The 26,799-nt window shown below is 44.5% G+C and overlaps 2 protein-coding genes across 6 annotated transcripts in view; both read left to right on the top strand.

Annotated features, from left to right (window-relative positions):
- ZNF415 (zinc finger protein 415) overlaps positions 1-19,162 on the top strand; it is a 46,247-nt gene extending 27,085 nt beyond the window's left edge. For 2 of the 5 annotated variants that reach the window (XM_032171029.2, XM_032171028.2), the window contains 5 exons: positions 2,328-2,388; positions 2,631-2,732; positions 3,625-3,704; positions 9,932-10,052; positions 16,163-19,162. In XM_032171029.2, coding sequence (XP_032026920.2) covers positions 2,328-2,388; positions 2,631-2,732; positions 3,625-3,704; positions 9,932-10,052; positions 16,163-17,694 — 1,896 coding nt within the window. In that variant the 3' untranslated portion in view covers positions 17,695-19,162. Of the gene's footprint in view, positions 1-2,327; positions 2,389-2,577; positions 2,733-3,624; positions 3,705-9,931; positions 10,053-11,057; positions 11,156-16,162 lie in introns of those variants that run through there. The other 3 variants (XM_032171034.2, XM_032171033.2, XM_058425960.1) reach the window with 2 other exon arrangements.
- A 4,166-nt stretch (positions 19,163-23,328) lies between these two features.
- The window catches only part of LOC116479147 (zinc finger protein 160), a 36,677-nt gene continuing 33,206 nt past the window's right edge, over positions 23,329-26,799 (top strand). The window contains 1 exon segment of the mRNA XM_058425903.1: positions 23,329-23,633. The gene's annotated coding sequence lies outside the window, so the exon portion shown is untranslated.

The raw sequence follows: 26,799 nt of genomic DNA, 5'->3' as shown, positions 1-26,799 counted from the left end.
GTCTTCATGAAAGGCCCTTGGCTCTGCCCCTCAGCTGGTCCTGCTCAGCTCCCCACTCACTCTCGATGAAGACAATCCTGAGGTCAAACAGGACCCCTGCACACATCAGTCCCTCAAAGTGAAGACCATACCAGAGGGTACACTAGTGTCACCCTGTATCATTCTGCTCATTTATTCAACAAATACTCTGTTATATGCCAGGCTCTTTTTTTTTTGTCTATACCAGGAATAAAAATAGTAAAACAAAAGAATATGTGACTCTACCATATCCAGTTTATTTTATTTTATTTTATTTTTTTAGATGGAGTCTCACTCTGTTGCCCAGGCTATAGTGCAGTGGCGTGATCTTAGCTCACTGCAACCTCCACCTCCCGGGTTCGAGCGATTCTTCTTCCCCAGCCTCCTGAGTAGCTGGGACTACAGGCGCGCGCCACCATGCCCAGCTAATTTTTGTATTTTTAGTAGAGATGGGGTTTCACCATGTTGATCAGGCTGGCCTCAAACTCCTGACCTCGTGGTCTGCCCACCTCGGCCTCCCAAAGTGCTGGGATTACAGGCGTGAGCCTCCGCGCCTGGCCCTGGTTTATTTTTAAAATGATAGCGATATGGCAGGCATGGTTGCTCACGCCTATAATCCCAGCACTTTCAGAGGCTGAGACAGGACACTCACTTGAGCCAAGTTTGAGACCAGCCTAGATAACACAGTGAGACCTTGTCTCTATAAAAAATTAAAAAATCAGCCAGATGTGGTGGCTCGTGCCTGTTGTAGTCCCAGCTACTGGAGAGGCTGAGGTGGGAGGATTGCTTCAGCCCAGGAGGTCGAGGCTGCACTGAGCCAGGATTGCATCACTGCACTATAGCCTGGCAAAAAAAAAAAAAAAAAAAAGGCCAGGCGTGGTGGCTCACGCCTGTAATCCCATCACTTTGGGAGGCTGAGGCAGGCGGATCATGAGGTCAGGAGATGGAGACCATGCTGGCCAACATGGTGAAACCCCGTCTCTACTAAAAATACAGAAATTAGCCGGGCATGGTGGCATGTGCCTGTATTCCCAGCTACTCGGGAGGCTGAGGCAGGAGAATCACTTGAACCCGGGAGGCGGAGGTTGCAGTGAGCCGAGATAACGCCACTGCACTTCAGCCTGTGACAGAGTGAGACTCCGTCTAAAAAAAAAAAAAGTGGATATAAATAGACCCTTTCAATTACTAGATGATTTGCAAGTCAAGTGCACTAAATAATTTGTTTCTCCCAGACATCCCCACATCCAGCTCTGTTACTCTGCTTCTGTCCATGTGTAGCTGATCACAGCCTGGAGAAAACATACACCCAGATTTCCTGGTGTCATTTAATTCCTGCCCCGCACCTCTTCCATTCTCCTATTTTTCTATTCTGCACCTTGTCTCTGGAGCTTTTCTTTCTTCTTTTTGCTCATTTAAAGGCCTTGGGTTTTTTCACTGCTGAGCCCCTGGAAGCAGAGGAAGAGATCTTTTCCAACTTACCCACCCACCTGTTTCAGGGCTTGGGATCCCTACTCAGTAGTGACTGGGAATGGTCTGTTCCCGCTCCTGGCTGCTACTAACCCTCCAATTGTGTACCACACGCCAGCCCCACTCATAGCCTCAGAATGTGCAATTGTTACGATATGATTTGTTTTGCCCCACCAACTCTCATGTTGAAATGTAATCTCCAAAGTTGGAGGTAGGGTCTGGTGAGTGTCATGGGAGCAGATCTCTTGGGAATGGCTTGATGTCATTCTCTAGGGAATGAGTTCTGACTCTTAGTTCCCCTGAGAGCTGGTTGTCAAAAAGCCTGACCTCTCTCTCTCTCTCTCTCTCGCCTCCTCTCTCACCATTTCATCTGCCCTGCTGGTGCCCCTTCACCCTCCACCCTAAGCGGAAGCTTCCTGAGGCCCTCATCAGAGGCAGATGCTGGCACCGTGCTTTGTACAGCCTGCAGAAGCATAAGCCAAATAAACCTCTTTTTTTTTTTTTTTTTTTGAGACCGAGTTTTGCTCTTGTTGCCCAGGCTGTAGCAGTGGCGCAATCTCAGCTCACCACAACCTCTGCCTCCTGGGTTCAAGCGATTCTCCTGCCTCAGCCTCCCAGGTAGCTGGGATTACTAGTGTCCACCACCATGCCCAGCTAATTTTTTTGTATTTTTAGTAGAGATGAGGTTTTACCACGTTGGTCAGGCGGGTCTCGAACTCCTGACCTCAGGTGATCCACCTGCCTCGGCCTCCCAAAGTGCTGGGATTACAGGTGTGAGCCACCGCGCCTGGCCTTCTCCTCAACTTTCTGCTAGGACATCTAACAGGTATCTCCACTTTCAGGTGTCCAAAAGTGACTTCCTGACTCCCTGGATGCATTCTCCTGCAGTCCTGCACATCTCAGGTGAGGGGACTATATATTTCCTGGGACTTTCAAATATATAAGATATTACATTGTAAGTGGGTTAATTTATAAAGAAAATATTATATGTTTAATTAAAACAGGTGAGGAAATACATCATTTCCAAAATTCTTTTGAGGTGTGGGAGAAAAATGTTTGAAAGCATCTGCCCTGCCATGTCTGCCCTCCCAGGACCTCCCTGATCTCATCTCCTGCCTGTGTCCTCCTCGCTTCCTCTGCTCCAGCCACGCAGGCATCTTTCCCGTTCCTGGGTCGAGGTTGCTCCCGCCTCAAGGCGTTCACGTGGGCTGTCCCTCTGCTGGAACTCGCTGGCCCCTCAGCTGCAGGTGCAAACACCCCTCCTTCCCCAGGTCTCTGTTGTGATATCACCTTCTCAGCGGGGACTTCTGTGACCCACCTCCCGTTTAACCCTCCAGCCACACCCTCACCCCCACCTCCGGTCCATATTACCTGCTCTGCATGCTTCTCTCTATTCTTTCTGCTTCCACTGTCTGGATCCTGATGACACCAAGGTCCCAAGGGGAGAATAGAGTCAGAAGGTGGGGGCTCTGCTGGGCTGACCGTGTTTGAATAGAGCTCACCTCTGGCTTCATATGAAAGCGCTGAGGTACTTTGCAGATAAACCTCTTGTGCCCCAATCCCCGTCCCAGGGATTCCCATTCACAGAGGTTGGGACCCGCCCTCGATAATACAGTGCCCAGCGTGATTCTAATCTATATCCAGCCCTGAACACCAAGGCCCCGTGTCCTCTATTGCTGAGGGCTGAGCCCAGCCTGGGATCCACAGAGAGGGAAAGGGGGCTGTGCTCCTGTTAGATGAGATACCTGTTAGATGTCCTAGCAGAAAGTTGAGGAGAAGGCCAGGCGCAGTGGCTCACACCTGTAATCCCAGCACTTTGGGAGGCCGAGGCAGGTGGATCACCTGAGGTCAGGAGTTCGAGACCCGCATGGGGTTTGATCAGGGCTGGGTCTCCTCCCCACTGCTGCAGCATGTGTGTGAGCTTCTCCAGGAGGGGAGGGGCTTCTGAAGAAAGGGGTCAGGAGACTCGTGCATTGGTTTTCCTGTAGGAGTTTCTTGCCCCTGGTGTAGTAGGCGGCAGAGGACCGTCTTTGCACAGGGCGAGCTCCTCCCTGTATGTGTGTGTGCTTGTCACACAAGAGGGGGTGTGTTGTTTTTAAGCAATAAACAACACGTTGTGTTGTTGTTGTTGTTATTCAGCATTGACTTCTAGAGACTTGGCACATGAGGAAGAAACCCAGAAGAGGAGAGCAGAGGAGTCAGGAATGGCTGTTACTCAGGTAAAGAAAGATTCCGTGTGGATCATTCTGTCTCCCTCCTTTCAGAAAGGCGGGAGACAATGCATTGGAGCTGCAGATCTCTGAGTCTGAAGCATCCCCCCTGACGCGTTTGCTCACATTGACCCATGCCTTCCCTCAGTCCCTCTCATCTCTACTGAGATTCCGTCTCACCCTGACCCTGTGACATGAACTTCTGAAGAGTCCACTGGGCATGGTTCTGGGAAGGGCTCACACCCAGACATGGATGGAGACGGGGTGTGGGTCCCGTGATGTCAGTGCTGTTGGGCAGCAGGGATTGTTCAGGGGCCACATTTGGATGTACTGTCAGCTCTCCGTAGCCCGGGAATAGAGAAGCTGCCCATGGAAGTCAAGTTTTTTGTTGCTGTTGTTGTTTGTTTGTTTGTTTTTGAGATGGAGTTTCGCTCTTGTGGCCCAGGCTGGAGTGCAATGGCGCAATCTTGGCTCACTGCAACCTCTGCCTCCTGGGTTCAAGCGATTCTCCTGCCTCAGCCTCCCAAGTAGCTGGGATTACAGGCATGCACCACCACAACCGGCTAATTTTGTATTTTTAATAGAGACGGGGTTTCTCTATGTTGGTCAGGCTGGTCTCGAACTCCCGACCTCAGGTGATCCACCTGCCTCGGCCTCCCAAAGTGCTGGGATTACAGGCATGAGACACCGCGCCTGGCCTAAAGTCACATATTAATGTAGACAAATACCTGGTAAATCCTGGAAAAGGCAGCCAATAAGGGGATATATTTTGTGCCTGATTTTGTAATCCAGATAAAACTAGTATATCAGTATGTCTCTGACTCCAGACTGTTAATGACTTGGAATGCAGTGTAAAGTTGAGATACAGACATCAGTACTAGAGGGCGTTTTATTCCTTTATTGACTTTGAAACATAAAGTCAACATAAAAGTGTAACTGTAAGGCATAGCACGGTGGCTCAGGCCTGTAATCCCAGCACTTTGGAGGCTGAGGTGAGTGGATCATTGTAGGTCAGGAGTTTGAGACCAGCAAACATGGTGAAACCCCGTCTTTACTAAAAATACAAAAATTAGCCAGGCGTGGTGGCGCACGCCTGTAATCCCAACTACTCAGGAGGCTGAGGTAGGAGAATCACTTGAACCCAGGAGGCAGAGGTTACAGTGAGTGGAGATTGCACCACTGCACTGCACTCCAGCCTGGGTGACAGGGCGAGACTCTGTCTTAACAACAACAACGACAAAAATAAAGTATAATTGTAGGACTTTTTTTTTTTTTTTTTTTGAGACGTTGTCTCAGTCTGTCGCCCAGGCTGGAATGCACTGGCACGATCTCGGCTCACTGCAACCTCCACCTCCCAGGTTCAAGTGATTCCTCTGCCTCAGCCTCCCAGGTAGCTGAGATTACAGGCGCCCGCCACTATGCCAGATAATTTTTGTAGAGATGGGGTTTCACTATGTTGGCCAGGCTGGTCTTGAACTCCTGACCATATGATTCGCCTGCCTCAGCCTCCCAAAGTGCTGGGATTATGGGCGTGAGCCACCATGCCTGGCCAGTTGTAGGACTTTTTTTTTTTTGAGTCTTGCTCTGTTGCCCAGGCTGGAGTGCAGTGGCGCAATCTCAGCTTACTGCAACCTCCGCCTCCCAGGTTCAAGGAATTCTCCTGCCTCAGCCTCCTAACTGGCTGAGATTACAGGCACGCGCCACCACGCCCAGCTAATTTTTGTATTTTTAGTAGAGACAGTGTTTCACCGTGTAGGTCAGGCTGGTCTCCAACTCCTCACCTCGTGATCCATCCACTTCGGGCTCCCAAAGTGCTGGCTTAGAGGCGTGAGCCACCGCACCCGGCCAAGTTTTTAAACCATTCTCAGCACTTGCATACCAGGGAGATGGTGCTATTCCTGCAGGGTCTCTTAGGCATCAGATATTTTAGGTAAAAATGGTAACAGTTTTGCTCAGACATCGAGCAGAACTCCTTTTTCATTAAAGAGGATATATCCATATTCTTATTATATCTATTATTATGCTGCTTTTATTTTAAACATCACACGATGTATATATTTGTTTTATGGTGAAACTCTCAATAGAGATACATTTAGGTGCTTAGATATAGAGCATCTCTTTTCCTGTCAAGCCTCACACCCTCACACAGGTCTCAGTGGTGAGCCACTATTGTCAGTTCTGTGAGAAGAGACAGCTCAAGCCCTGTTGAAATGTATTTAATCATTGTGAGATTTTAGAAGAAAATCGTCAGTAAATGTTTTGTTAGGGTATTTTATCCTGCAAGTTGTGAATATTTACACGTTTTCATATTAAGGAACAAAGATAGCTTGCTCCTTTTTCAAGTTGATACGTAATATTGGTTCATATTTAAGGGGCAGATGTGATATTTTGTTACATGTGTCATAGAATGTGTAATGATCAAGTAATGGTATTTGAGGTGTCTATTACCTTGAGTATTTATCATTTTTATGTGCTGGGAATATAGCAAAATATTCAATTTGCTAGTATTTTGGTGAGGATTTTTACATCTATGTTCATGAGGGATTTTGGCCTATAGTTTTCTTTTTTTTGTTTTGTTTTGTTTTCTGGTTTTGGTATCGGGAATGCTGGCTTCACAGAATGAGTTAAGGAGAATTCCCTCCGTTTCAATTTTGTAAAATAGTTTGAGGAGAATCAGTCTTAGTTCTTCTTTGAAAGTTTGATAGAATTTGGCAGTGAAGCCATTTGGTCCCAGACTTTTCTTTGTTCAGAGACTTTTTATTCCCGATTAAATTTCATTATTGGTCTGTTAAGATTTTCTGAATCTTCCTGATTCAGTCTTGGTGCGTGGTGTCTAGCATTTTATCCACTAGGTTTTCTAGTTTGTTAGTGTGTGGTTATTTATAATAGTCTCTGATGATCTTTTGTATTTCTGTGTTATCAGTTGTAATGTATCCATTTTATTTCTGATTTTGTTTACTGGGTCTTCTCTCTTCTTGATTAATCTAGCTAGTAGTTTATAGATTATGTTATCTTTTTTAAAAATAACTAACATTTCGTTTTGTTGATCCTTTGTGTTTTTGTAGTATTTATTTTGTTTAGTTCTGCTCTGATCTTTGTTATTTTTTTCTTTCTACTAATTTTGGGTTTGATTTGTTCTTGCTTTCTTAGTTCCTTGAGGTACATTGTTAGACTATTTGATTTTTTTTTTTTTTTTTTTTTTTTTTTGAGACGGAGTCTTGCTCTGTCACCCAGGCTGGAGTGCAGTGGTGCAATCTTGGCCCACTGCAACCTCCACCTCCCCGGTTCAAGCGATTCTCCCATCTCAGCCTCCAGAGTAGCTGGGATTATAGGCACATACCTGGCTAATTTTTGTATTTTCTTTTTTTTTGAGACGAAGTCTCCCTCCGTCGCCCAGGCTGGAGTGCAGTGGCTTGATCCCAGCTCACTGCAAGCTCCACCTCCCGGGTTCACGCCATTCTCCTGTCTCAGCCTCTCGAGTAGCTGGGACTACAGGCGCCCACCACCACACCCAACTAATTTTTTTGTATTTTTTTAGTAGAAGCAGGGTTTCACTGTGTTAGCCAGGATGGTCTTGATCTCCTGACCTCGTGATCCGCCCACCTCAGCCTCCTAAAGTGCTGGGACTACAGGCATGAACCACTGTGCCCGGCCTAATGTTTGTATTTTTAGTAGAGATGGGGTTTTACCATCTTAGCCAGGGTGGTCTTGAACTCCTGACCTCAGGTGATCCGCCCACCTTGGCCTCCCAAAGTTCTGGGATTACAGGAGTGAGCCACCGTGCCTGGCTTATTTGAAATTTTTCTACTTTTTTCAAGTAGGTGTTTATTACTATAAACATCCCTCTTAGCATTGCTTTTGTTGTATTCCACAGGTTTTGACATACTGTGTTTCCATTTTTACTTGTTTCAAGATTTTTTTTTTAAATTTCCCCCTTAATTTCTTCCTAGACCCAGTGGTCATTTAGGAGCATGTTGTCTAATTTCCATGTATTTGTACAGTTTTCAAAGTTTCTCATGGTATTGATTTCTAATTTTATTCCATTGTTGTTCTAAGAAGATACTTACTAAGATTTTGATATTTTAAAAATGTGTTGAGACTTGTTTTGTGTTCTAATATATAGTCTGTCTTGGAGAATGTTCTATGTGCTGATGCAAAGAATGTGTGTTCTGTACTTGTTGGATGAAATGTTCTCTAAGTATCTCTTAGGTCTGTTTAGTCTAAAGTGCAGTTCAAATTCAGTGTTTCTTTGTTAATTTTCCATCTAAATCAGCTGTCTAATGCTGAAATCCCTAACTATTATTATTTTTGGAGTGTATCTCTCCCTTTAAATCTAATAATATTTGCCTTATATGTCTGGATGCTCCAGTGTTGGGTGCATATATGTTTAGAATTGTTATATTCCTCTTATTGAATTGATCTCTTTATTAGTATATAATGACCTTTTTCATCTCTTTTACTGTTTTTAACTTAAAGTTCATTTTGTTAGATTGAAGTAGAGGTACTTCTGCTTGCTTTTGGTTTCATTTGCATATAATACCTTTTTTCATATTTTCACTTTGAGTCTATTTGTGTCTTTACAGTTGACATGAGTTTCTTAAAGGTTGCATATAGTTGGGTTATACACTTGTATCAATTTAGCCAGTCTATATCTTTTATGTGGAAAGTTTAATCCATTTACATAAAGTTCATTATTGATATGCGAGGGCTTATTACTGTCACTTTATTAATTGATTTCTGGTTGTTTTGTATGTTTGCTCCTTTCTTTCTCTAATTGTTTTTCATTGTGGTTTGGTGGTTTTCTATAATGGCAACATTTACATTTGACTCCTTTCCTTACTTGCATGTTCGCTCTAACAGTGTGTTTTATAGTATTGTGTGTTTTCATGATGGCCAATATTGTCCTTTTACTTCTAGATGTAGGGATCCCTTAAGCATTTCTTGTAGGGCCAGTCTACTGGTAAAGAATTCCCTCAGGCTTTGCTTCTCTGGAAAAGACTATTTCTCCTTTTTATGAAGGATAATTTTGCTGAGTATAGTATCCTTGGCTGGCAGGGTTTTTTTTTTCTTTCAGCACATTTAATATATCATACCATTCTCTGTTGGCCTGTAAGGTTTCTATTGAGGAATTTCCTGTTTTATGGAGCACCCTTTATAAGTGACTAGATGCTTTTCTCTTGCTGTTTTTTTTAGAATTCTCTTCCTTTTTCTTTTCTTTTTTTTTTGAGACAGAGTTTCGCTCTTGTTGCCCAGGCTGAAGTGCAATGGTGCGATCTCGGCTCACCGCAACCTCCACCTCCCAGATTCAAGCAATTCTCCTGCCTCAGCCTCCCAAGTAGCTGGGATTACAGGCATGCACCACCACGCTCGGCTAATTTTGTATTTTTAGTAGAGATGGGGTTTCTCCATGTTGGTCAGACTGGTCTCGACCTCCCAACCTCAGGTGATCTGCCCACCTCGGCCTCCCAAAGTGCTGGGATTACAGGCGTGAGCCACTGCGCCCAGCCGAATTCTCTTTCTTTTTCTTTGACTTTTGACAGTTTGGCTATAATGTGCCAAGGAGAAGACATTTTTGGATCGTATCTCTTTGAGAATCTGTAAACTTCCTGTATCTAGATATCTAAACCTTTTACTATACTTAGGAAGTTTTTGGTTATTATTTTGTTAAATAGGTTTCTATCCTTATGATTTTCTCTCCACCTTCTGGGACACCAAAAATTCAAATATTTGGTCACCTTATGGTGCCTGCCCCATATGTCACATAGGCTGTGTTCATTCTTTTTTCTTTTTTTCTTTTTTTCTTTTTGTCTGACTCGTTTATTTCAAAAGACCTGTCTTCAGGTTCTGAAATTTTTTCTTCTGCTTGATCCCTAGTTCATTGTTGAAGTTTTCAAATGTACTTTGTACACACATGCCTATAGTCCAGCTACTTGGAAAGCTAAGGTTGGAGGGTCACTTGAACCTGGGAGATTGAGTCTGCAGTGAGCCGTGATCATGCCACTGCACTTCAGCCTGGGCAGCAGAGCGAGACATTGTCTCAAACAAACAAAAAAAGGAAAGTGAAAAAAACACAATTAGGGAGAGATATGTGCCCAAAAATACCTTAGTGTGGATTTATAAGAACACACACTTCAATTAAATCTATACTTACAATTCTCTTTTTTTCTTATTTTGTGTGAAGATGGTAACTCCTTTCATAACCCCTTGGTGAAATGTGTTTATTATTTCATGGACAGTTGACATTCAGGGACGTGGCCGTTGAATTCTCTCAAGAGGAGTGGAAATGCCTGAACTCTACACAGAGGACTTTATACAGGGATGTGATGTTGGAGAACTACAGGAACCTAGTCTCCCTGGGTGAGGATAATTTTCTTCCAGAAGTCAAAATTTGCCCTTGGTATCTTTCCATTTTCCCTTGTGTGCCTCTTGGGAGCCCCTGCATTGCCTGACTGAGTTTGAGGCCTTGTTGGCTTTGAAATGAAAAGCTCCGTAATGTGGACTCTGGAGTTTAACCATCTCCTTTTTCCAGATGTTCTGACCCCTTCATGATACAACAGTGGTAGTTCCAGAGCTGAAGTATCCATGAAAGCTTATGGTAGACTTCTGAAATACTCACTTCTTGTTTTCTACCCCTGTGCTTTGATTCAGCAGTTCTTGGAAAGGGAGCTAGATATTTGCATATTACAGTCTTCCCTAAGCATTCAGAGTAGGCATTCAGTGAAATAATTTGTGAAATATTTTCCTAGATCCATCTGTGATAGCCTCTCTTCTTATCCAAGCAAAGGGCTGAGATTCTTCAAAAGCCACAGCACATCATGTTCCATTCACTTTATAAGCAGGAAATTCTCTTCCTGACCAGAGGATTCTCTCATGTGGGAGCACAGGAAAGAGCCCTGGACCATAGAAAGCCAAGTGCAAATAGCAAGAAAACCAAAAGGGTGGGAAGGGATCAAAGGTGTGAAATAGGTAAGAGCTCAGATGGGGGGAAAGGAAGCCACACCATTACATTGTGTTTGGAAACTCTTAGCAAGTGGGAGAGTTCTATAGGAAAACAAATGTTTATATCCTGTGAGCTCTTAGAGGAAATTTTAAACTTCCCCTACTTCTCCCTCTGCTCTTGAGACGTGTCATAGTTGATCCTTTCGCTGTCCAGTGGGGGCTGCAGCTCAAACAGAGACAGATGGAAATGCTCATCATGATGGACAACATTGCCCTCTGACCTCTGTGAACCCTCTGGCTCCTTCACTCTGAGGGGTCCAGAGGGGGCCACATCACGAGGGTCTACTTCTCCCTTGCTCTCTTCTGTTCTTTTGTTGTTGTTGTTCTTTTTTTTTGAGATGGAGTTTTGCTCTTATTGCCCAGGCTGGAGTGCAATGGCGCAATCTCGGCTCACTGCAACCTCCGCCTCCCGGATTCAAATGATTCTCCTGCCTCAGCCTCCCGAGTAGCTGGGATTACAGGTATGCGCCACCACGCCCGGCTAATTTTGTATTTTTAGTAGAGACAGAGTTTCACCATGTTGGTCAGGCTGGTCTCAAACTCCCGGCCTCAGGTGATCCGCCCGTCTCGGCCTCCCAGAGTGCTGGGATTACAGGCTTGAGCTGCTGCGCCTGGCCGGTCTCTCCTGTTCTTGATGCCACCTGACAGTTCGCTTTCCATATAGATCAGAGGGGAGGCCTCCACAGTCCTGATGCCTGGAGCTATCCATGCTCCACCCCATCTCCGGTGCTTGGAAGACCTGCCCACGAGATAGGAAACACTGGCTGCTGCTCCTTTGCATCTGAGGCCCCGGGAGCTGCAAGGAGCTGTCTCAAGCCCTTTCCACCTGTTGTGGTCCCTCAGCCATTTCTTCTGTTCTGCTTTTGCCACAGTTCGTGGGTGTGTGGAGCAGGGGAGGGAGTTGGATCTTCTGAGATTGTTACTCAGCAGAACTGTAAGAACAGTTGACAGGTCTTCACTGGGATCCTCCGTCCTACACAGGGAGTATGTCTTAGTCTTTCAGGCTCTTAGCTTAGGATCCATCTGTAGGCAGAGCAGACAATCCCATCTCAAGATCTTTCAAAATGTAGCCTCATATGTTGTATTTTTCTCTCTTTTCCATTGGTCTCACTACTATATGAATGTAGAAAAACCTTGGCTCTTCCTGATTTTGTTTTCTCTTAAGTTTGCATGATTTTTCCTCTGAAAACCAACTTTTGACTGGGTGCGGTGGCTCACGCCTGTAATTCCAGCACTCTGGGAGGCCGAGGTGGGCGGATCACCTGAGGTCAGGAGTTCAAGACCAACATGGTGAAACCCCATCTCTACTAAAAATACAAAAGTTAGCCAGGTGTGGTGGCATGCGCCTGTAATCCCAGCTACTCAGGAGGCTGAGGCAGGAGAATCACATGACTCCAGGAGGCGGAGGTTGCAGTGAGCTGAGATGGCACCGCTGCACTACAGCCTGGGTAACAGAGTGAGACTCCGTTTCAAAAAAAAAACAAACCCAGCTTTTGATATACACACTCCTGGGGTCTGTCATTTATCTGTATTCCTGCTATGATAACCAACCTATAGGTTATGCATACCTTCTCCTGGAGTCTCTTATAGAGGGTGTTTATATGATAACAGAAAATTTATGAGGGAAAACTCTTCGATATAATTGAATAGCATCCTGCTACATGTAGAGATGCCCCTTAAAGCGTTGAGCAGAATTGTCAGCATGGCCCAGGATATAAGATACAAAACATCAGGCAAGCCTGACTGACAAGTGTTTCCAGCTGTCCTTCTAGTTTTGAGGCGCCTCACAAAAGTGTATGTGAAGGGCACTGTGACAGCGCTAGACACATAAACTAATGATCATCTCCCCTAAGCCAGCAGTTGGTGTGGGAGTTTCTCCTAGCGATGACATCGTTCAAGTTCACAGCATCATATGTGTGAGGCTCTTGACTAAACTATTGTTCACGCCACATTTGTTCATTTTCCATCCTGTGTGCACCATTGTTCATGCTCATCAACAAACCTTTGTTCAGCTTGGGTTCAATTTGTTGTAGGTTCAAACCTACAACAAATACAGTGTTGACACATCACATCTTGTGGAGGGAGCTTGTGAAGCTGAATGATGCCTTGGTTTCTTCTTCGTTTGTTCTTTTTTTGCTTTACACCGCTGTAACGCCTCGGTTTTTAAAGTCCAGTGTCATTTGTTTAAGCCACTACTAGTTTCATCTTGTACATTTACATGTGGTATAAATGAACATCTTTTTCATTTAGTCATAAATTCTGTATTTTTTATGATACCTTTTTTTTTTTTTTGAGATGGAGTTTTGCTCTTGTCGCCCAGGCTGGAGTACAACGGCACGATCTCAGCTCACCACAACCTCTGCCTCCCAGGTTCAAGCGATACTCCTGCCTCAGCCTCCCTGAGTAGCTGGGATTACAGGCATGCACCACCACACCTGGCTAATTTTGTATTTTTAGTAGAGACAGAGTTTCTCCATATTTGTCAGGCTGGTCTTGAACTCCCGACCTCATGTGATCCACCCGCCTCGGCCTCCCAAAGTGCTATGATTACAGGCATGAGCCACCACGCCTGGCCCCAGGGTCAGAATTGTAACTGTCCTAGTGGAATTATATCCCACAGACGTGTGTGCCAATTTTCTTCTGACATGCCCATTACTCCCTCCCCTGTGCTTTCGCCCTTCCTCTCCCCTATCCTCACATGATACCTTGATCTGCATGGAATATACTGTTGCTTTTTAGCGTATTGATTTTGTATTCCTGAACACCCCAATTGCCACGGGACTTCCTCATCCTCCACACTACTCTCACTATGCAAGAGAAGATGCTATTCAACCGCTTTATAAGTCAGGATCTGCCTAAATCAGTATGTGTAGGAAGTGATGACTCAGATACCATTATCCATGAGAGCTGACTGACTAGATGCATTGGTGGTGTAGTGGTGAGCATAGCTGCCTTCCATGAGAGCTGACTGAATAACACTATTATCCACACAGCCCAGCTCTTGTATCTCCTTTTCTTCATATGCTCCTTGCCTGGGTGCATTCTTGCTGTGACCGATAGTTTTCCCCACTGCACATGTCCACCCAGGTTTTCCACACTGCCTGGGTGGACATGTGCTTAACAACATGTCTGATGGCCCGGCGCAGTTGCTCACGCCTGTAATCCGAGCACTTTTGGAGGCTGAGGTGGGTAGATCACTTGAGGTCAGGAGTTCGAAACCAGCCTGGCCAACATGGTTAAACCCCTTCTCTACTAAAAACACAAAAAAGTTAGCCAGGCATGGTGGCAGGTGCCTGTAATCCCAGCTACTCAGGAGGCTGAGACAAGAGAATTGCTTGAACCTGGGAGGCGGAGGTTGCAGTGAGCCGAGATCACACCACTGCACTCCAGCCTGGGCAACAGAGCGAGACTGTGTCTCAAAAAGAAAAAAAAAAAAAAAAAGTCTGAGCCTGCTGGCCCAGGATTTAGTCCTGTTTTTCTCTCTTATTTTCTGTGAAAATTGAGGTTAGATACATGAATACCGTGGGCCTAATGTGTTTATTTGAAAAATAATAACAATTTACTTGGAAGTTTTTAAAACAAGGTAGTGGTATGTGATTACTTGGAATATTGCATGTCTTATAGTAAAGTCCCAAAGTTTCTTTGTTTGATAAGATTGATCAGCCTTCTGTGATGATTGTGATGAGACTGTCCTTTTTCTGTCTTATATAACTCATCGTGTCATAAGAAATATCATAGGCGGGCCGGGCGCAGTGGCTTATGCCTGTGATCCCAGCACTTTGGGAGGCGGAGGTGGGTGGATCACCTGAGGTCAGAAGTTTGAGACCAGCCTGGCCAACATATTGAAACCCCATCTCTACTAAAAATACAAAAATTAGCCAGGCATGGTGGTGGGCACCTGTAATCCCAGCCACTTGGGAGACTGAGGCAGGAGAATTGCTTGAACCCAGGAGGCAGAGGTTGCAGTGAGCCGAGATTGCGCCATTGTACTCCAGTGTGGGTGACAAGAGCGAAATTCCATCTCAAAAGAAAAAAAAAAGAAATATCATAGGCTAGGAGAACTAAACCACAAAAATTTCTATCTCCCAGACCTGGAGGCTGGGAAGTCAGAATTAAGGAGCCAGGTGAATCAGTTCCTGGTACAGGTCCGCTGACCGTCCCACATGATGGAAAGGGCAAGAGAAAACAAGCGCTTATGTCTCGTCCTGTAAGGGCATTAATCCTGTTTTTGAGCAGTCCGACCTCATGACCTAATTACATCCCAAATGCGCCATCTGCAGCAACATCACACTGGGGAATGGGACCTTAGCATATGAATTCTGGCCGACATATTCAGACTGTACAGACTGCATTATATTTTGTTTGTTTTTATTTTCAATTGTTCTAAACATTGTGCTCTCTGATTTCAGTTAATTAATTTTCGAAGTACAAACTCTTGTGTATATTGTGTGGTCGATGAACTAGGTCATGAAAGGGTGATGTATATGTAGGGAATTGCTTTATTGACTGGCTGTTTGTTACATAAGTGCAGGTGTGAAGTCATAATTGTGATTTCTGACTTTGTTCCTCGATTCTTCTTTATAATGCTATGTATTTACCTGACCCCATGCATCAAATGTCAGAGATCTTAACACATATTCCAGTTCACAGGTTGTGTGCTGGTTCTCAAATAGTTCTTGCTTTTTTCTTAGGAGAGAATCATTTACAGCCTATAACTTGGTACAAGTATAGTTACTAGTTTTTGGTTTGCTAGTTTTATCATGGGTTACTACAGTGTTTTGTTAATTGTTATGATTTACAGATGATGGGTTTTTAGTAAGTTTCATGCAATATAACTGACATGTGTCACTCATTAATGTCAAAAATGCCTAGTCTGGGTGGGTACAGATAGTTTCATAACAGGTATTCAGAAAAATTAGCTATTTTTAACGGTATTTTATTAATTTTTTCTCATTTTCTCAGTGCTATTACTGTTTTGCAATTCAGAATTATCATTTACATACCTTATTCCATAAGTTTGTTGCGGCTTAGTTACCATTATGATATATTGTGTAGTACTTTTTTCATTTATATGGGCACAGTAAATATGCTGTAGCTAGGTAAAATGTAATATTTATTTCCTTTCAATAATGAGACAGCCGTGTATTTTCTGCCAATTGGTGTGTACTTTGCTGTCAGGGTGAAAAAATACTCCTTTCAGGGCTAACATAGGTTTGTACAATGTGTTTTGGTCATAGGATGTTTGAATCTGTCCTTCCCTAGAATTGATTTGAATGCCATGTAATGCCCTTGTTTTTACTAAAGAATGTGATTCCTTTGTGTTCGTAAAAATTAAAGATCATGATTGAGAAGTTTTATAACTCTGTTGTATATAAATGTTGCTTTTTGTGTAATTCTGTTATTCAGTATGAAATATTTATATACTATCTCTAATTAATTGGAAACCTATGGTTTTTTATTTCTTATAGATCTCTCTCGTAACTGTGTAATCAAGGAATTAGCACCACAACGGGAAAGTAACACTGGAGAAGTGTTCCACACAGTGACATTGGAACAACATGAAAAACATGACATTGAAGAGTTTTGCTTCAGGGAAATCAAGAAAAAAATACATGACTTTGACTGTCAGTGGAGAGATGATGAAAGAAATTACAACAAAGTGACTATGGCCCCAAAAGAAAATCTTACTTGTAGAAGAGACCAACATGATAGAAGAGGTATAGAAAACAAATCTGTTAAAAATCAGCTTGGATTAAGCTTCCTACCACATCCCCCTGAACTGCAGCAGTTTCAAGCTGAAGGGAAAATTTATGAATGTAACCATGTTGAGAAGTCTGTCAACCATGGTTCCTCAGTTTCACCACCCCAAATAATTTCTTCTACCGTCAAAACCCATATTTCTAATAAATATGGGACTGATTGCATCTGTTCTTCATTACTCACACAAGAACAGAAATCATGCATTAGGGAAAAACCTTACAGATACATTGAGTGCGACAAAGCCTTGAATCGTGGCTCACACATGACTGTACATCAGGTAAGTCATTCTGGAGAAAAACGATATAAATGTGATCTGTGTGGCAAGGTCTTTAGTCAAAAATCAAATCTTGTGCGTCATCGGAGAGTTCATACTGGAGAGAAACCTTACAAATGTAATGAATGTGACAAAGGTTTCAGTCGCAACTCATGCCTTGCACTTCATCGGAGAGTTCATACTGGAGAGAAACCTTACAAATGTTATGAATGTGACAAGGTCTTCAGTCGGAATTCATGCCTTGCATTACATCAGAAAATTCATATTGGAGAGAAACCTTACAAGTGTAATGAGTGTGGCAAAGCCTTTAGTGTGAGGTCAACACTCACCAACCATCAGGTAATTCATAGTGGCAAGAAACCTTACAAATGCAATGAATGTGGCAAGGTGTTCGGTCAGACTTCAAGCCTTGCAACTCATCAGAGAATTCACACTGGGGAGAAACCATACAAGTGTAACGAATGTGGTAAAGTCTTCAGTCAAACTTCAAGCCTTGCAAGACATTGGAGAATTCATACTGGAGAGAAACCTTACAAATGCGATGAATGTGGTAAGGTCTTCAGTTACAATTCACACCTTGCGAGTCATCAGAGAGTTCATACTGGAGAGAAACCTTACAAGTGTAATGAGTGTGGCAAAGCCTTTAGTGTGCATTCAAACTTAACTACGCATCAGGTCATCCATACTGGAGAGAAGCCTTACAAATGTAATGAGTGCGGCAAAGCCTTCAGTGTGCATTCAAGCCTAACTACCCATCAGGTCATCCATACTGGAGAAAAACCTTACAAGTGTAATGAGTGCGGCAAAGCCTTTAGTGTGCGCCCAAACCTCACTAGGCATCAGATAATCCATACTGGAAAGAAACCTTACAAATGTAGTGATTGTGGCAAGTCCTTTAGTGTGCGCCCAAACCTCTTTAGACATCAAATTATCCATGCTAAGGAGAAACCTTATAAAAGAAATTAATACGGCAAAGTCTTCAAAGTTTAAATCTTGTGAGTCATCAAAGAATTTATACCAGAGAGAAACCATACAAGTATAATAAATGTGGCAAGGTTTTCAGTCCCAATTCACTCCTACACAGCATCAGAGAATTTCATTCTGGAGAGAATCCTTACGAGTACAGCAAAGCCTTCATCACGAGTTCAAGCATTCATTGACATCAGAGCCCGTGCTAAAGAGAAATCATATACACCTAAGTGGGTGGCAGAGGCTTCATTTAGGTCTCACAACTCACTAGACATCAAAATGTGTAAACATCTTTGTATATTTTGTGCATGTTGAAGCTATTAACCAAGGATCAAAACTGTAACACATCCAAGGATTTATGTGAGGAATAATTCAGTCTAGTTGTGCTGATAAACTTTTCATATTACACATTGTAGAACAACTGCAAGCCCAAATGTGTTAAAACTCACACAACATGATATATATTAAAGGCTGCAGGATGTTTGAAGTCACTGGTTATTTCAGATTTTAAAATATTTTATTTATTTATTTATTTTAGGTGTCTTGCAAGGCTACTACTTTATACTTTAGGATTTATGACTTTCAACCGAAACCTTGAAATCTGTTGATAGGCCTCCTTACCTCCCTTTCGTGGCGATGTCTGGGAAAGAATCAGTAAGATGGAAGGGCTCACTGCATTAGATGAGGATCATTTCTATTCAGAGTCTTTGAAGAATAAGGACTCTGCCTTGGCACACTACCAAGCATGAGGAGAGGCAGAGAATAATGCAAAACGACGATGTTCATCATCATCCTCATTGTGTTCAGGATGTTCTCCTGACAGACGGCACTTTGGGTTACAGGAAAGAGATGACCTACAAACTGACCATGAAACAGAGCAGACCATGACCGGGTGCGGTGGCTCACACCTGTAATCCCAGCATTTTGGGTGGCCGAGGTGGGTGGATCATGAGGTCAGGAGTTCAAGACCAGCCTGGCCAAGATAGTGAAACCCCATCTCTACTAAAATTACAAAAACTAGCCAGGCATGGTGGTGGCCACCTGTAATCCTAGCTACTTGGGAGACTGAGGCAGGAGAATCGCTTGAACCCAGGAGGCGGAGGTTGCAGTGAGCCGAGATTGCACCACTGCGCTCCAGCCTAGGTGACTGAGAGAGAGACTTTGTCTCAAAAAAAATCAGAGCAGACCAAGACCTTAGACACTGGGATTTGTAGGAGGAGCATAATGGGTTATTAGTGACTGATTACATGGTGGAAATAATCAGGGGAAAACGGTGGCCACCTTCTGCATGGAATGGCCATCGCTGTTATATAGCCAAGATTGAAACCACAATCAGAGATGAACCACAATAGCACGTTATTGATTAGGATTCACATTTACTGCTGGTATTTCATTTTGCTACTGTTTTATTCAGAATGTATCATAGATATCATGTGCTAATTAATAAAATCTGATTTTTGCATAACTATGAATGCATCATGTTCTCTCTGCAAACATAGTTTTATCCCACCTCAGTAGGTTACTTTGTAACAGACAATAACAACACACCATTAGACCCTTAAGGCTGAAAGATAGAACCATTTTTTTTTCTTGGAATTAAATAGAGTGTTGGGAACATACACTTACAGAGTGCGCTTGAGTTGTTCTCCCCATACCCTGCCTCAGGATACTTATGTGAATATAATGAAAATCCCAAGAAAGTGATTTTACACCATGAAAGCTGTACCACTCTTTTTTTTAATTTTTATTTTTCGAGACGGAGTCTTGCTCTGTCACCCAGGCTAGAGTGCAGTGGCACAATAGCTCACTGCAGCCTCCGCCTCCCGGGTTCAAGCGATTCTCCTGCCTCAGCCTCCCAAGTAGCTGGGATTACAGGCACCCGCCACCACGTCCGGCTAATTTGTGTATTTTTAGTAGAGACAACGTTTCACCATGTTGGCCACGCTGGTCTCAAACTCCTTACCTCAGGTTATCTGCCTGCCTTAGCCTCTCAAAGTGCTGGGATTATTGGCGTGAGCCACCGTGCCTGGCCAGCTGTATCACTCTTGGTGACTATTGCACTGTATGATTATTTTTCTACATGCCTCTTGTGTGTCAAATAAGACCCAAGGAATACATCTTGATTTACATGAAGGGAAAGTACAAATATAGTAAGAATATGGAAAATACCCTAAAATGTTTTAAATGTGGGGGATAAGGATAAAAATAGCACTCTTTTTTTTGTCCTTAGAGTGTTCAGTGTAATAATTTGAAAAGACTAATTATTGTTTATGACCTTCCTTTTAAAAATTAACATACATAGTGTGAATTTTGTTTTGTTTTGGTAGATAAACTAGAAATTATATATTCACCCTGATAACGTTTTTAGGAATTTTAACTTGTGGCCACTTCACAGGAACTGCAATGAACTCCATCTAAAGTTTAGTTTCAGTATCGACAGTGATAATGCCAAGGTTTATTTTCAACTTTAGTAAAATTACTTTGTTCTTATATATGATTTTTACTAGGCTTCTATAGTCAACCACCTTGCTGATGTCACTCCAGGACTGCTACTTTCTTCTTGTACATTTCCATGTATTATAAATGAACTTGGGTTTTTATTATATCAGCAGTTTTGTTGATGACAATGACACCTTAGTACTCATAGTTTTAAATTTGCAATATGTGGAACTGTCGTATCAGGGAATGTCTATTGATTTGTGTATTTTGGTATAATATTTCCTTCTCTAGTGCAGAGGGTATGGCTCAGCAGGAGTTTTCTCCAAAACCTACACAAACTCTAGAACTTTTTAAGACAGTATTTTTTTTTTTTTTTTTTTTTGGAGACAGAATCTTGCTCTATTGCCCAGTAGAGTGCAGTGTTGCAATCTTGGATCACTGCAGCCTTAACTTCCTGGGCTCAAGTGATCCTCCCATCCCAGCCCCCCAAGTAGTTGGGACTACAGGTGCACACCACCACACCCGGCTAATTTTTGTATTTTTTGTAGAGACAGGGTTTCGCCATGTAGACCAGGCTGGTCTCAAACTCGTGATCTCAAGGGATCTGCCTGCCTCGGTCTCCCAAAGTGCTGGGATTGCAGGTGTGAGCCACCATGCCCAGCTACAAACTTTTCTTTTTTGAGGTTTTTGATTACTAATTCACTATTTATTCACTCATTCATTCATTTATAGGATGGAGTCTCACTCTGTCGCCAGGCTGGAGTGCACTGGCATGATCTCATCTCACTGCAACCTCTGCCTCCTGGTTTCAAGCAATTCTCCTGCCTCAGCCTCCTGAGTAGCTGGGATTACAGGTGTGTGCCACCACGCCCAGCTAATTTTTGTTTTTAGTAGAGACGGGTTTTCGCGATGTTGACCAGGCTGGTCTCAAACTCCTGACCTCGTGATCTGCTCGCCTCGGCCTCCCAAAGTGCAAGGGTTGCAGGCGTGAGCCACCATGCCCAACCCTCTGAACCATTCTTTGTCAGTGTAATTTGGAACAACTTTTCCTTAACAACAGCCCCTCCCAAGAGTAAGCTTTTTTTTTTTTTGAAAGACAGGTTCTCACTCTGTTGCCCAGACTGGAGTGCAGTGTCAGGATCATAGCTCACTGCCACCTCGAACTCCTGGGCTCAAGCAATCTTCCTGAGTAGCTGGGACTACAGGTGTGTGTCACCATGCCCAGCTAATTTTTAAAAATTTTCTGTAGAGATGGGAGTCTTGCTATGTTGCCCAAACTGGTCTTGAATTCCATGATGAGCCAGGCTCACATTTGTAATCCCAACACTTTGGGAGGTCAAGGCAGGAGGATCAGTTGAGGCTAGAAGTTCAAGACCTGCCTGGGCAACATAGTGAGAATCCGCCTTTGCAAAAAGTAAAAAAATTAGTGGAGTGTGGCGGTGCAAACCCGTAGTCCCAGCTACTTGGGAGACTGAGGTAGGAGGATCACTTGATTCCAGAGTTGAAGGCTGCAGTGAGCTATGGTCTTGACGCTGCACTCTAGCCTGGGCAACAGAGCAAGATGCTCTCTCAAAAAATAAGTAGACCGGGCACGGTGGCTCACACCTGTAATCCCAGCACTTTGGGAGGCCAAGGTGGGGGATCCCTCGAGCTCAGGAGTTCGAGGCTAGCCTGAGCAACATGGCGAAACCCCGTCTCTACAAAAAGTACAAAAATTAACTAGGCATGGTGACGTGTGCCTGTAGTCCCAGCTACTGGTGAGATTGAGGTGGGAGGATTGCCTGAGCCTGGTAGATGAAAAGTTGCAGTGAGCAGAGATGATGCCACTGCACTCCAGCCTGGGTGACAGAGCAAGACTCTCTCCAAGAAATAACATAACATAACATAACATAACATAACATAACATAACATAACATAACATAACATAACATAACATAACATAACATAACATAACATAACATAACATAACATAACATAACCTTTCCCTGAATAACTGTAGTCATGCCAAGTGCTCATCCACAGCCTCATAACTTGTGCTTGTGCTTTCCAGCCTTGTTTACTCCTCCATATATGAAAAAAAAAAAAGCTTTTTAGTTTGTGTCTCTTGGACATTTTCAGATCTTGTGATTGGAACATTCTCTCTATTGCAATAGTCCTTTTGAATAAAGTCTTTCCTTCTCTAAGTCTGAATTCGTCATTTACAGTGGTAAATATCTTAATTGTTCTGAGATAAATTATGTATATTATCTTTTTGTGGCAAAGGACTTAATATATGTTCAGTAGGTGAAAGTAGTTCCTGGGGCCTAAAGTATGGTGGCTCACGCCTGTAATCCCAGCACTTTGGGAGGCTGAGGCGGGTGGATCACTTGAGGTCGGGAATTCAAGACCAGCCTAAGCAACATGGTGAAACTTCATCTCCACTAAAGAACGTGGTGGAGAACGCCTGTAATCCTAGCTACTCGGGAGGCTGAGGCAGGAGAATTGCTTGAACCCGGGAGGCCGAGGTTGCAGTGAGCAGAGATCATGCCACTGCACCCCAGCCTGGACGAGAGAGCGTGACTCCGGCTCAAAAAAGAAAAAAAAAAGCACAGGCGTTTGAGGTTGTCATCTCGCACGGAATAGAATAGTAAGTATAAAAAAGGACAGTGCAATTTATATCTATTTTTTAAAAGTTATTGCCAATTTCAGGGCTTTTAAATTACTTAATTTTAATCGCAGAAACTTTCCAGGATGCCATCACCGCTCCGTGTCGACCCATGTTCCCAGACTCCTGGGCTGCTTCAGCGTCAGTAACATTACTGGGTAAACGCGCTAGCAAAAAATGGTTTCAACATAAACCGTTTCCATTCTAAGAGGAAAGCAGTTTGGTTTCCAAAATAACCTACACAACTGTGCTTTTAACTTGAAACCGTTTGAAACATCTACGCCGTTCCACAAGACACTACAGATGGCTCTGGGTTCTGGGCGCTGGGCAGTGGGCATCACACGAAATCGCGGACCCTAACGTGTCCCGGCCAGCCCCGCCTCTCCCCCGGGTCCCTCCCTGGCGGTCCCTCTGCCTCCCTCCCCCGCGGTCCCTTCGCGTCCCTCCCCCGCGGTCCCTTCCCGCGGTTCCTCCCCGCCCTTCCCCGGCGGCTCCTCCCCGGCCCGCCCCCGGGTCCCTTCACTCGGTCACTCCCCGCCCCTCCCCAGTGGCTCCTCCCGGTTCTTTCCCTGGGGTCCCTGCCCCGCAGCCCCTGCCTCAGCCAGGCTCTCTCAACGCCCCGCCCTTTTCCGGTTCCGCCCATCTCGGACCCCGCCCCAGGCCGCTCGGTCGCTTTCCTCCGCGCAGTTGCCCCCAGACCCGGAAGTGGATCGTGCGGAGCAAGCATCACACCATGGCGTATGAGTGTTCCTCTGTGTAGACTCAACCTGCGCCTCGCCGTCCCCCATTCGCACACCCGATGCCCGAGGGTCGCTACGGATTTAAAATCTCCGCACCGCACCCTCCACCTCAGGTAAATAGGCCTTGCGGTGTGGGCCCGGAGACGCTTCCTTTTGGGTTAAAATCGCCCAGAGGCTGGTCCCTGCCCCCGGTCTTTCTGCCTTGGGCCAAGTAAACACGGCCTTTCCCGGTTTTTTAAACGTTTAAGCAGGATTTTCCTGCTTAAAATCCTTTACTGACTCCTCCTCCCGCCCTGCATCGCTTAAAGTCCTCACCGCCTGCCCTGGGCGCCTCCCAGCCTCGCGCTCGTCGGCCCGTGGAGCGCAGCGCCGCCGCCCCAGTCCCGGGGAGGCCGCGCCTCTGCCTGGTCCCGGAATCCTGCAGATCCCACCCCTGCCCTAAGGCGCCGTCGTCCCCCACCTCCCTCCTAGTGCCGGGCCCTGCTGCTCCCCAGGCCTCTCCTTCGCAGTCACCGCTTCCCTTGAGCCCTCATTGGGGAGGTGCCCGGGGCCTGTCCTGTGACACCCGGTGTTTTTGCCTGCCCAGCACCACCCCCTGGAAAATGTACTCCTCCAACATGCAGACATCTTACTCCAAACCCTCCAGTGAATGTGTGGCCCAAGGGAATCAGGAGAAAGAGAGACAAAAAGCCACTGAGAGAAGATTGGAAAAACCAAGAAAGAGAAAAGAAAAATGAGGGAGACCCATAAACAGATGGCAAAGTGGAGGATGGGTGAGGGATTTGCAGCGACAGAGTGAAAGAAGCAGTCAAGAAAGTAGCAGGGGCAGAAAAGCAATTGGCGAAATGTAGAGAAAAGCTGGATGTCCCGAGATGAAGGACAACAAGATAAGGAGAGGGACAGCAAAGAAGGAGCCTCCTCAGACAGAGAGTGGGGGAGAGGAGAAAGGATTTGGAGCCAGGGCAGACAGAGCAGCGTGGTGCTGGGACAGCAGGAGGGGACAGCTGGTGACAAGACGAGCAGAGGGAGAACCGCAACACAGGGAGGCCTGGGATCTGGGAGTGCCAGAGAGTGGGGATAAGCGGGTGTAACAGGGAAGAGGGGATTTAACAGGGAAAGCAGAGGAGGCGCGGAGATGGGGTAAGAAAGAGGCAGAAATAGATGGAGATTGGGACGATGAAAAGATTGGAAAGAAAACGCCACAGGAGGTGAAACAAATTGGAAGAATGGAGTAGAACAGATATAAGGGGAAAAAACAAAGAAGGGAGAAACAGCAAAAGAAAAAAGAGGCACAAAATCGTCAGAATCCTAGGGGGAAAATAAAAGGGGAAAAAGAAGGGCTGGAGAGACAAGGTGAAAGTGAGAGGTACAAAATGGGGGAGAGGAAAACATAGTTATAAAGCAAGAGGGGCGCCCTGGGGCCAGATGAGAGGTGAGTTGAGATTGGATATGACAATTTGATTTCTCTATTTATAATGTATTACGTTTAAATTGTAATCTAATTGTTTAAATTCTACATGTAAGTAAGAGAATTACAAAGCTCTGTGTAAAAGGCTTGTACATTTTATAATTATGGGATCAGAGGCTAGCTTTCATTTGCCCATGCTGTTCAGCCATTGGGCGGTGACTTGCCTCATTCAGTTGTGGGTCTCCCTCTTCCTGTTTCCTAGGATGGTGTAGGGTGTGGGGCAGTGAAGAGGGGCAAGGAGTGACTGACTGTGTCACTGCCTGGTACCTTGTATTTACCTTTCATCTCACAGTTCATGCTGAAGGTTGAGATGAAGCTTATCTAATTCAGTCTCTTTTTCTATGTGTAATTATTGCTGAAGTAAGCTTTTGTGGAATCCTATATTGGCTGATGTCATTCTTTTCTAAATGTGATATATTTTCAATTTTTTCTCTTTGTAGAATTCCATATATAGTTAAATAATATAGCATATACATGTTAAATAATATATATATATTTTCAAAATGGTTTCCATTTGAAGTTAATTGTGTTGAGTTCAGATTGAGGTCTGCATGCTTTCTACTCTTTATCATATATTGGAAATACTCTTTGGTAGTCAGTAGGTAATTTTATTCATTTATTTATTTATTTATTTATTTATTTATTTATTTATTTTTGAGACAGTCTCGCTCTGTCACCCAGGATGGAGGGCAGTGGCGTGATCTCAGATCACTGCAACCTCTGTCTCCCAGGTTCAAGTGATTCTCCTGCCTCAGCCTTCCAACTAGTTGGGATTACAGGTGTGTGCCACCACGCCTGGCTAATTTTTTGTATTTTTAGTAGAGACGGGATTTCACCATGTTGGCCAAGCTGGTCTCGACCTCCTGACCTCAAGTGATCCGCCTGTCTCGGCCTCTTGAAGTTCTGGGATTACAGACGTGAGCGACCGCGCCCGGCCCTTATTTATTTTTTTTGGGATGGAGTCACTCTGTCACGCAGGCTTGAGTGCACTGGTGTGACCTCGGCTCACTGCCACCTCCACCTCCCAGGTTCAAGTGATTCTCCTGCCTCAGCCTCCCAAGTAGCTGGGATTACAGGCACCTGCCACCACACCTGGCTAATTTTCATATTTTTAGTAGAGATAGGGTTTCATTATATTGGCCAGGCTGGTCTCGAACTCCTGATCTCAAGTGATCCCTGCCAAAGTGCTGGGATTACAGGCGTGAGCCACTACGCTGGCCATCAGTAGGAATTTTAGATGGTATCAGTGTGTATTTGATAAAGATATCAATGACGCTTTTTTTTTTTTTTAAAGTTGACCTAAGAACCTATTAACTAATTCGGTTTTTTTTTTGGAGATGGAGTCTTGCTCTGTCGCCCAGGCTGGAGTGCAGTGGTACAGTCTTGACTCACTGCAAGCTCCGCCTCCCGGGTTCACGCCATTCTCCTGCCTCAGCCTCCCAAGTAGTTGGGACTACAGGTGCCCGCCACCACGCCCAGCAAATTTTTTGTATTTTTAGTAGAGATGGGGTTTCACCATGGTAGCCAGGATGGTCTCGATCTCCTGACCTTGTGATCCACCCGCCTCAGCCTCCCAAAGTGCTGGGATTACAGGCGTGAGCCACCGCGCTCGGCCAACTAATTTGTTACTAGTCAGTTTTCTTCCCTTATGTCATCTCTTAAAATAGTGACCTGTGAACTACTAAGTAGATATCCCCCTCAAGTCCCTTTTGTCGGTTCTATTTTCTGTAAATGTGGAAGGATGGGCTGGATTGACTCAAAACCTTATTCCAGCAGAGCTTATGTGTTCATGAAAAAATTTGCTGAGAGAG

The sequence above is a fragment of the Hylobates moloch genome, unplaced genomic scaffold (assembly GCF_009828535.3).
Source record: "Hylobates moloch isolate HMO894 unplaced genomic scaffold, HMol_V3 SCAFFOLD_12, whole genome shotgun sequence".
Lineage (NCBI taxonomy): Eukaryota > Metazoa > Chordata > Mammalia > Primates > Hylobatidae > Hylobates > Hylobates moloch.
Note: the sequence above shows the minus strand (reverse complement) of the source record. Positions and strands in the feature narration are given on the sequence as shown.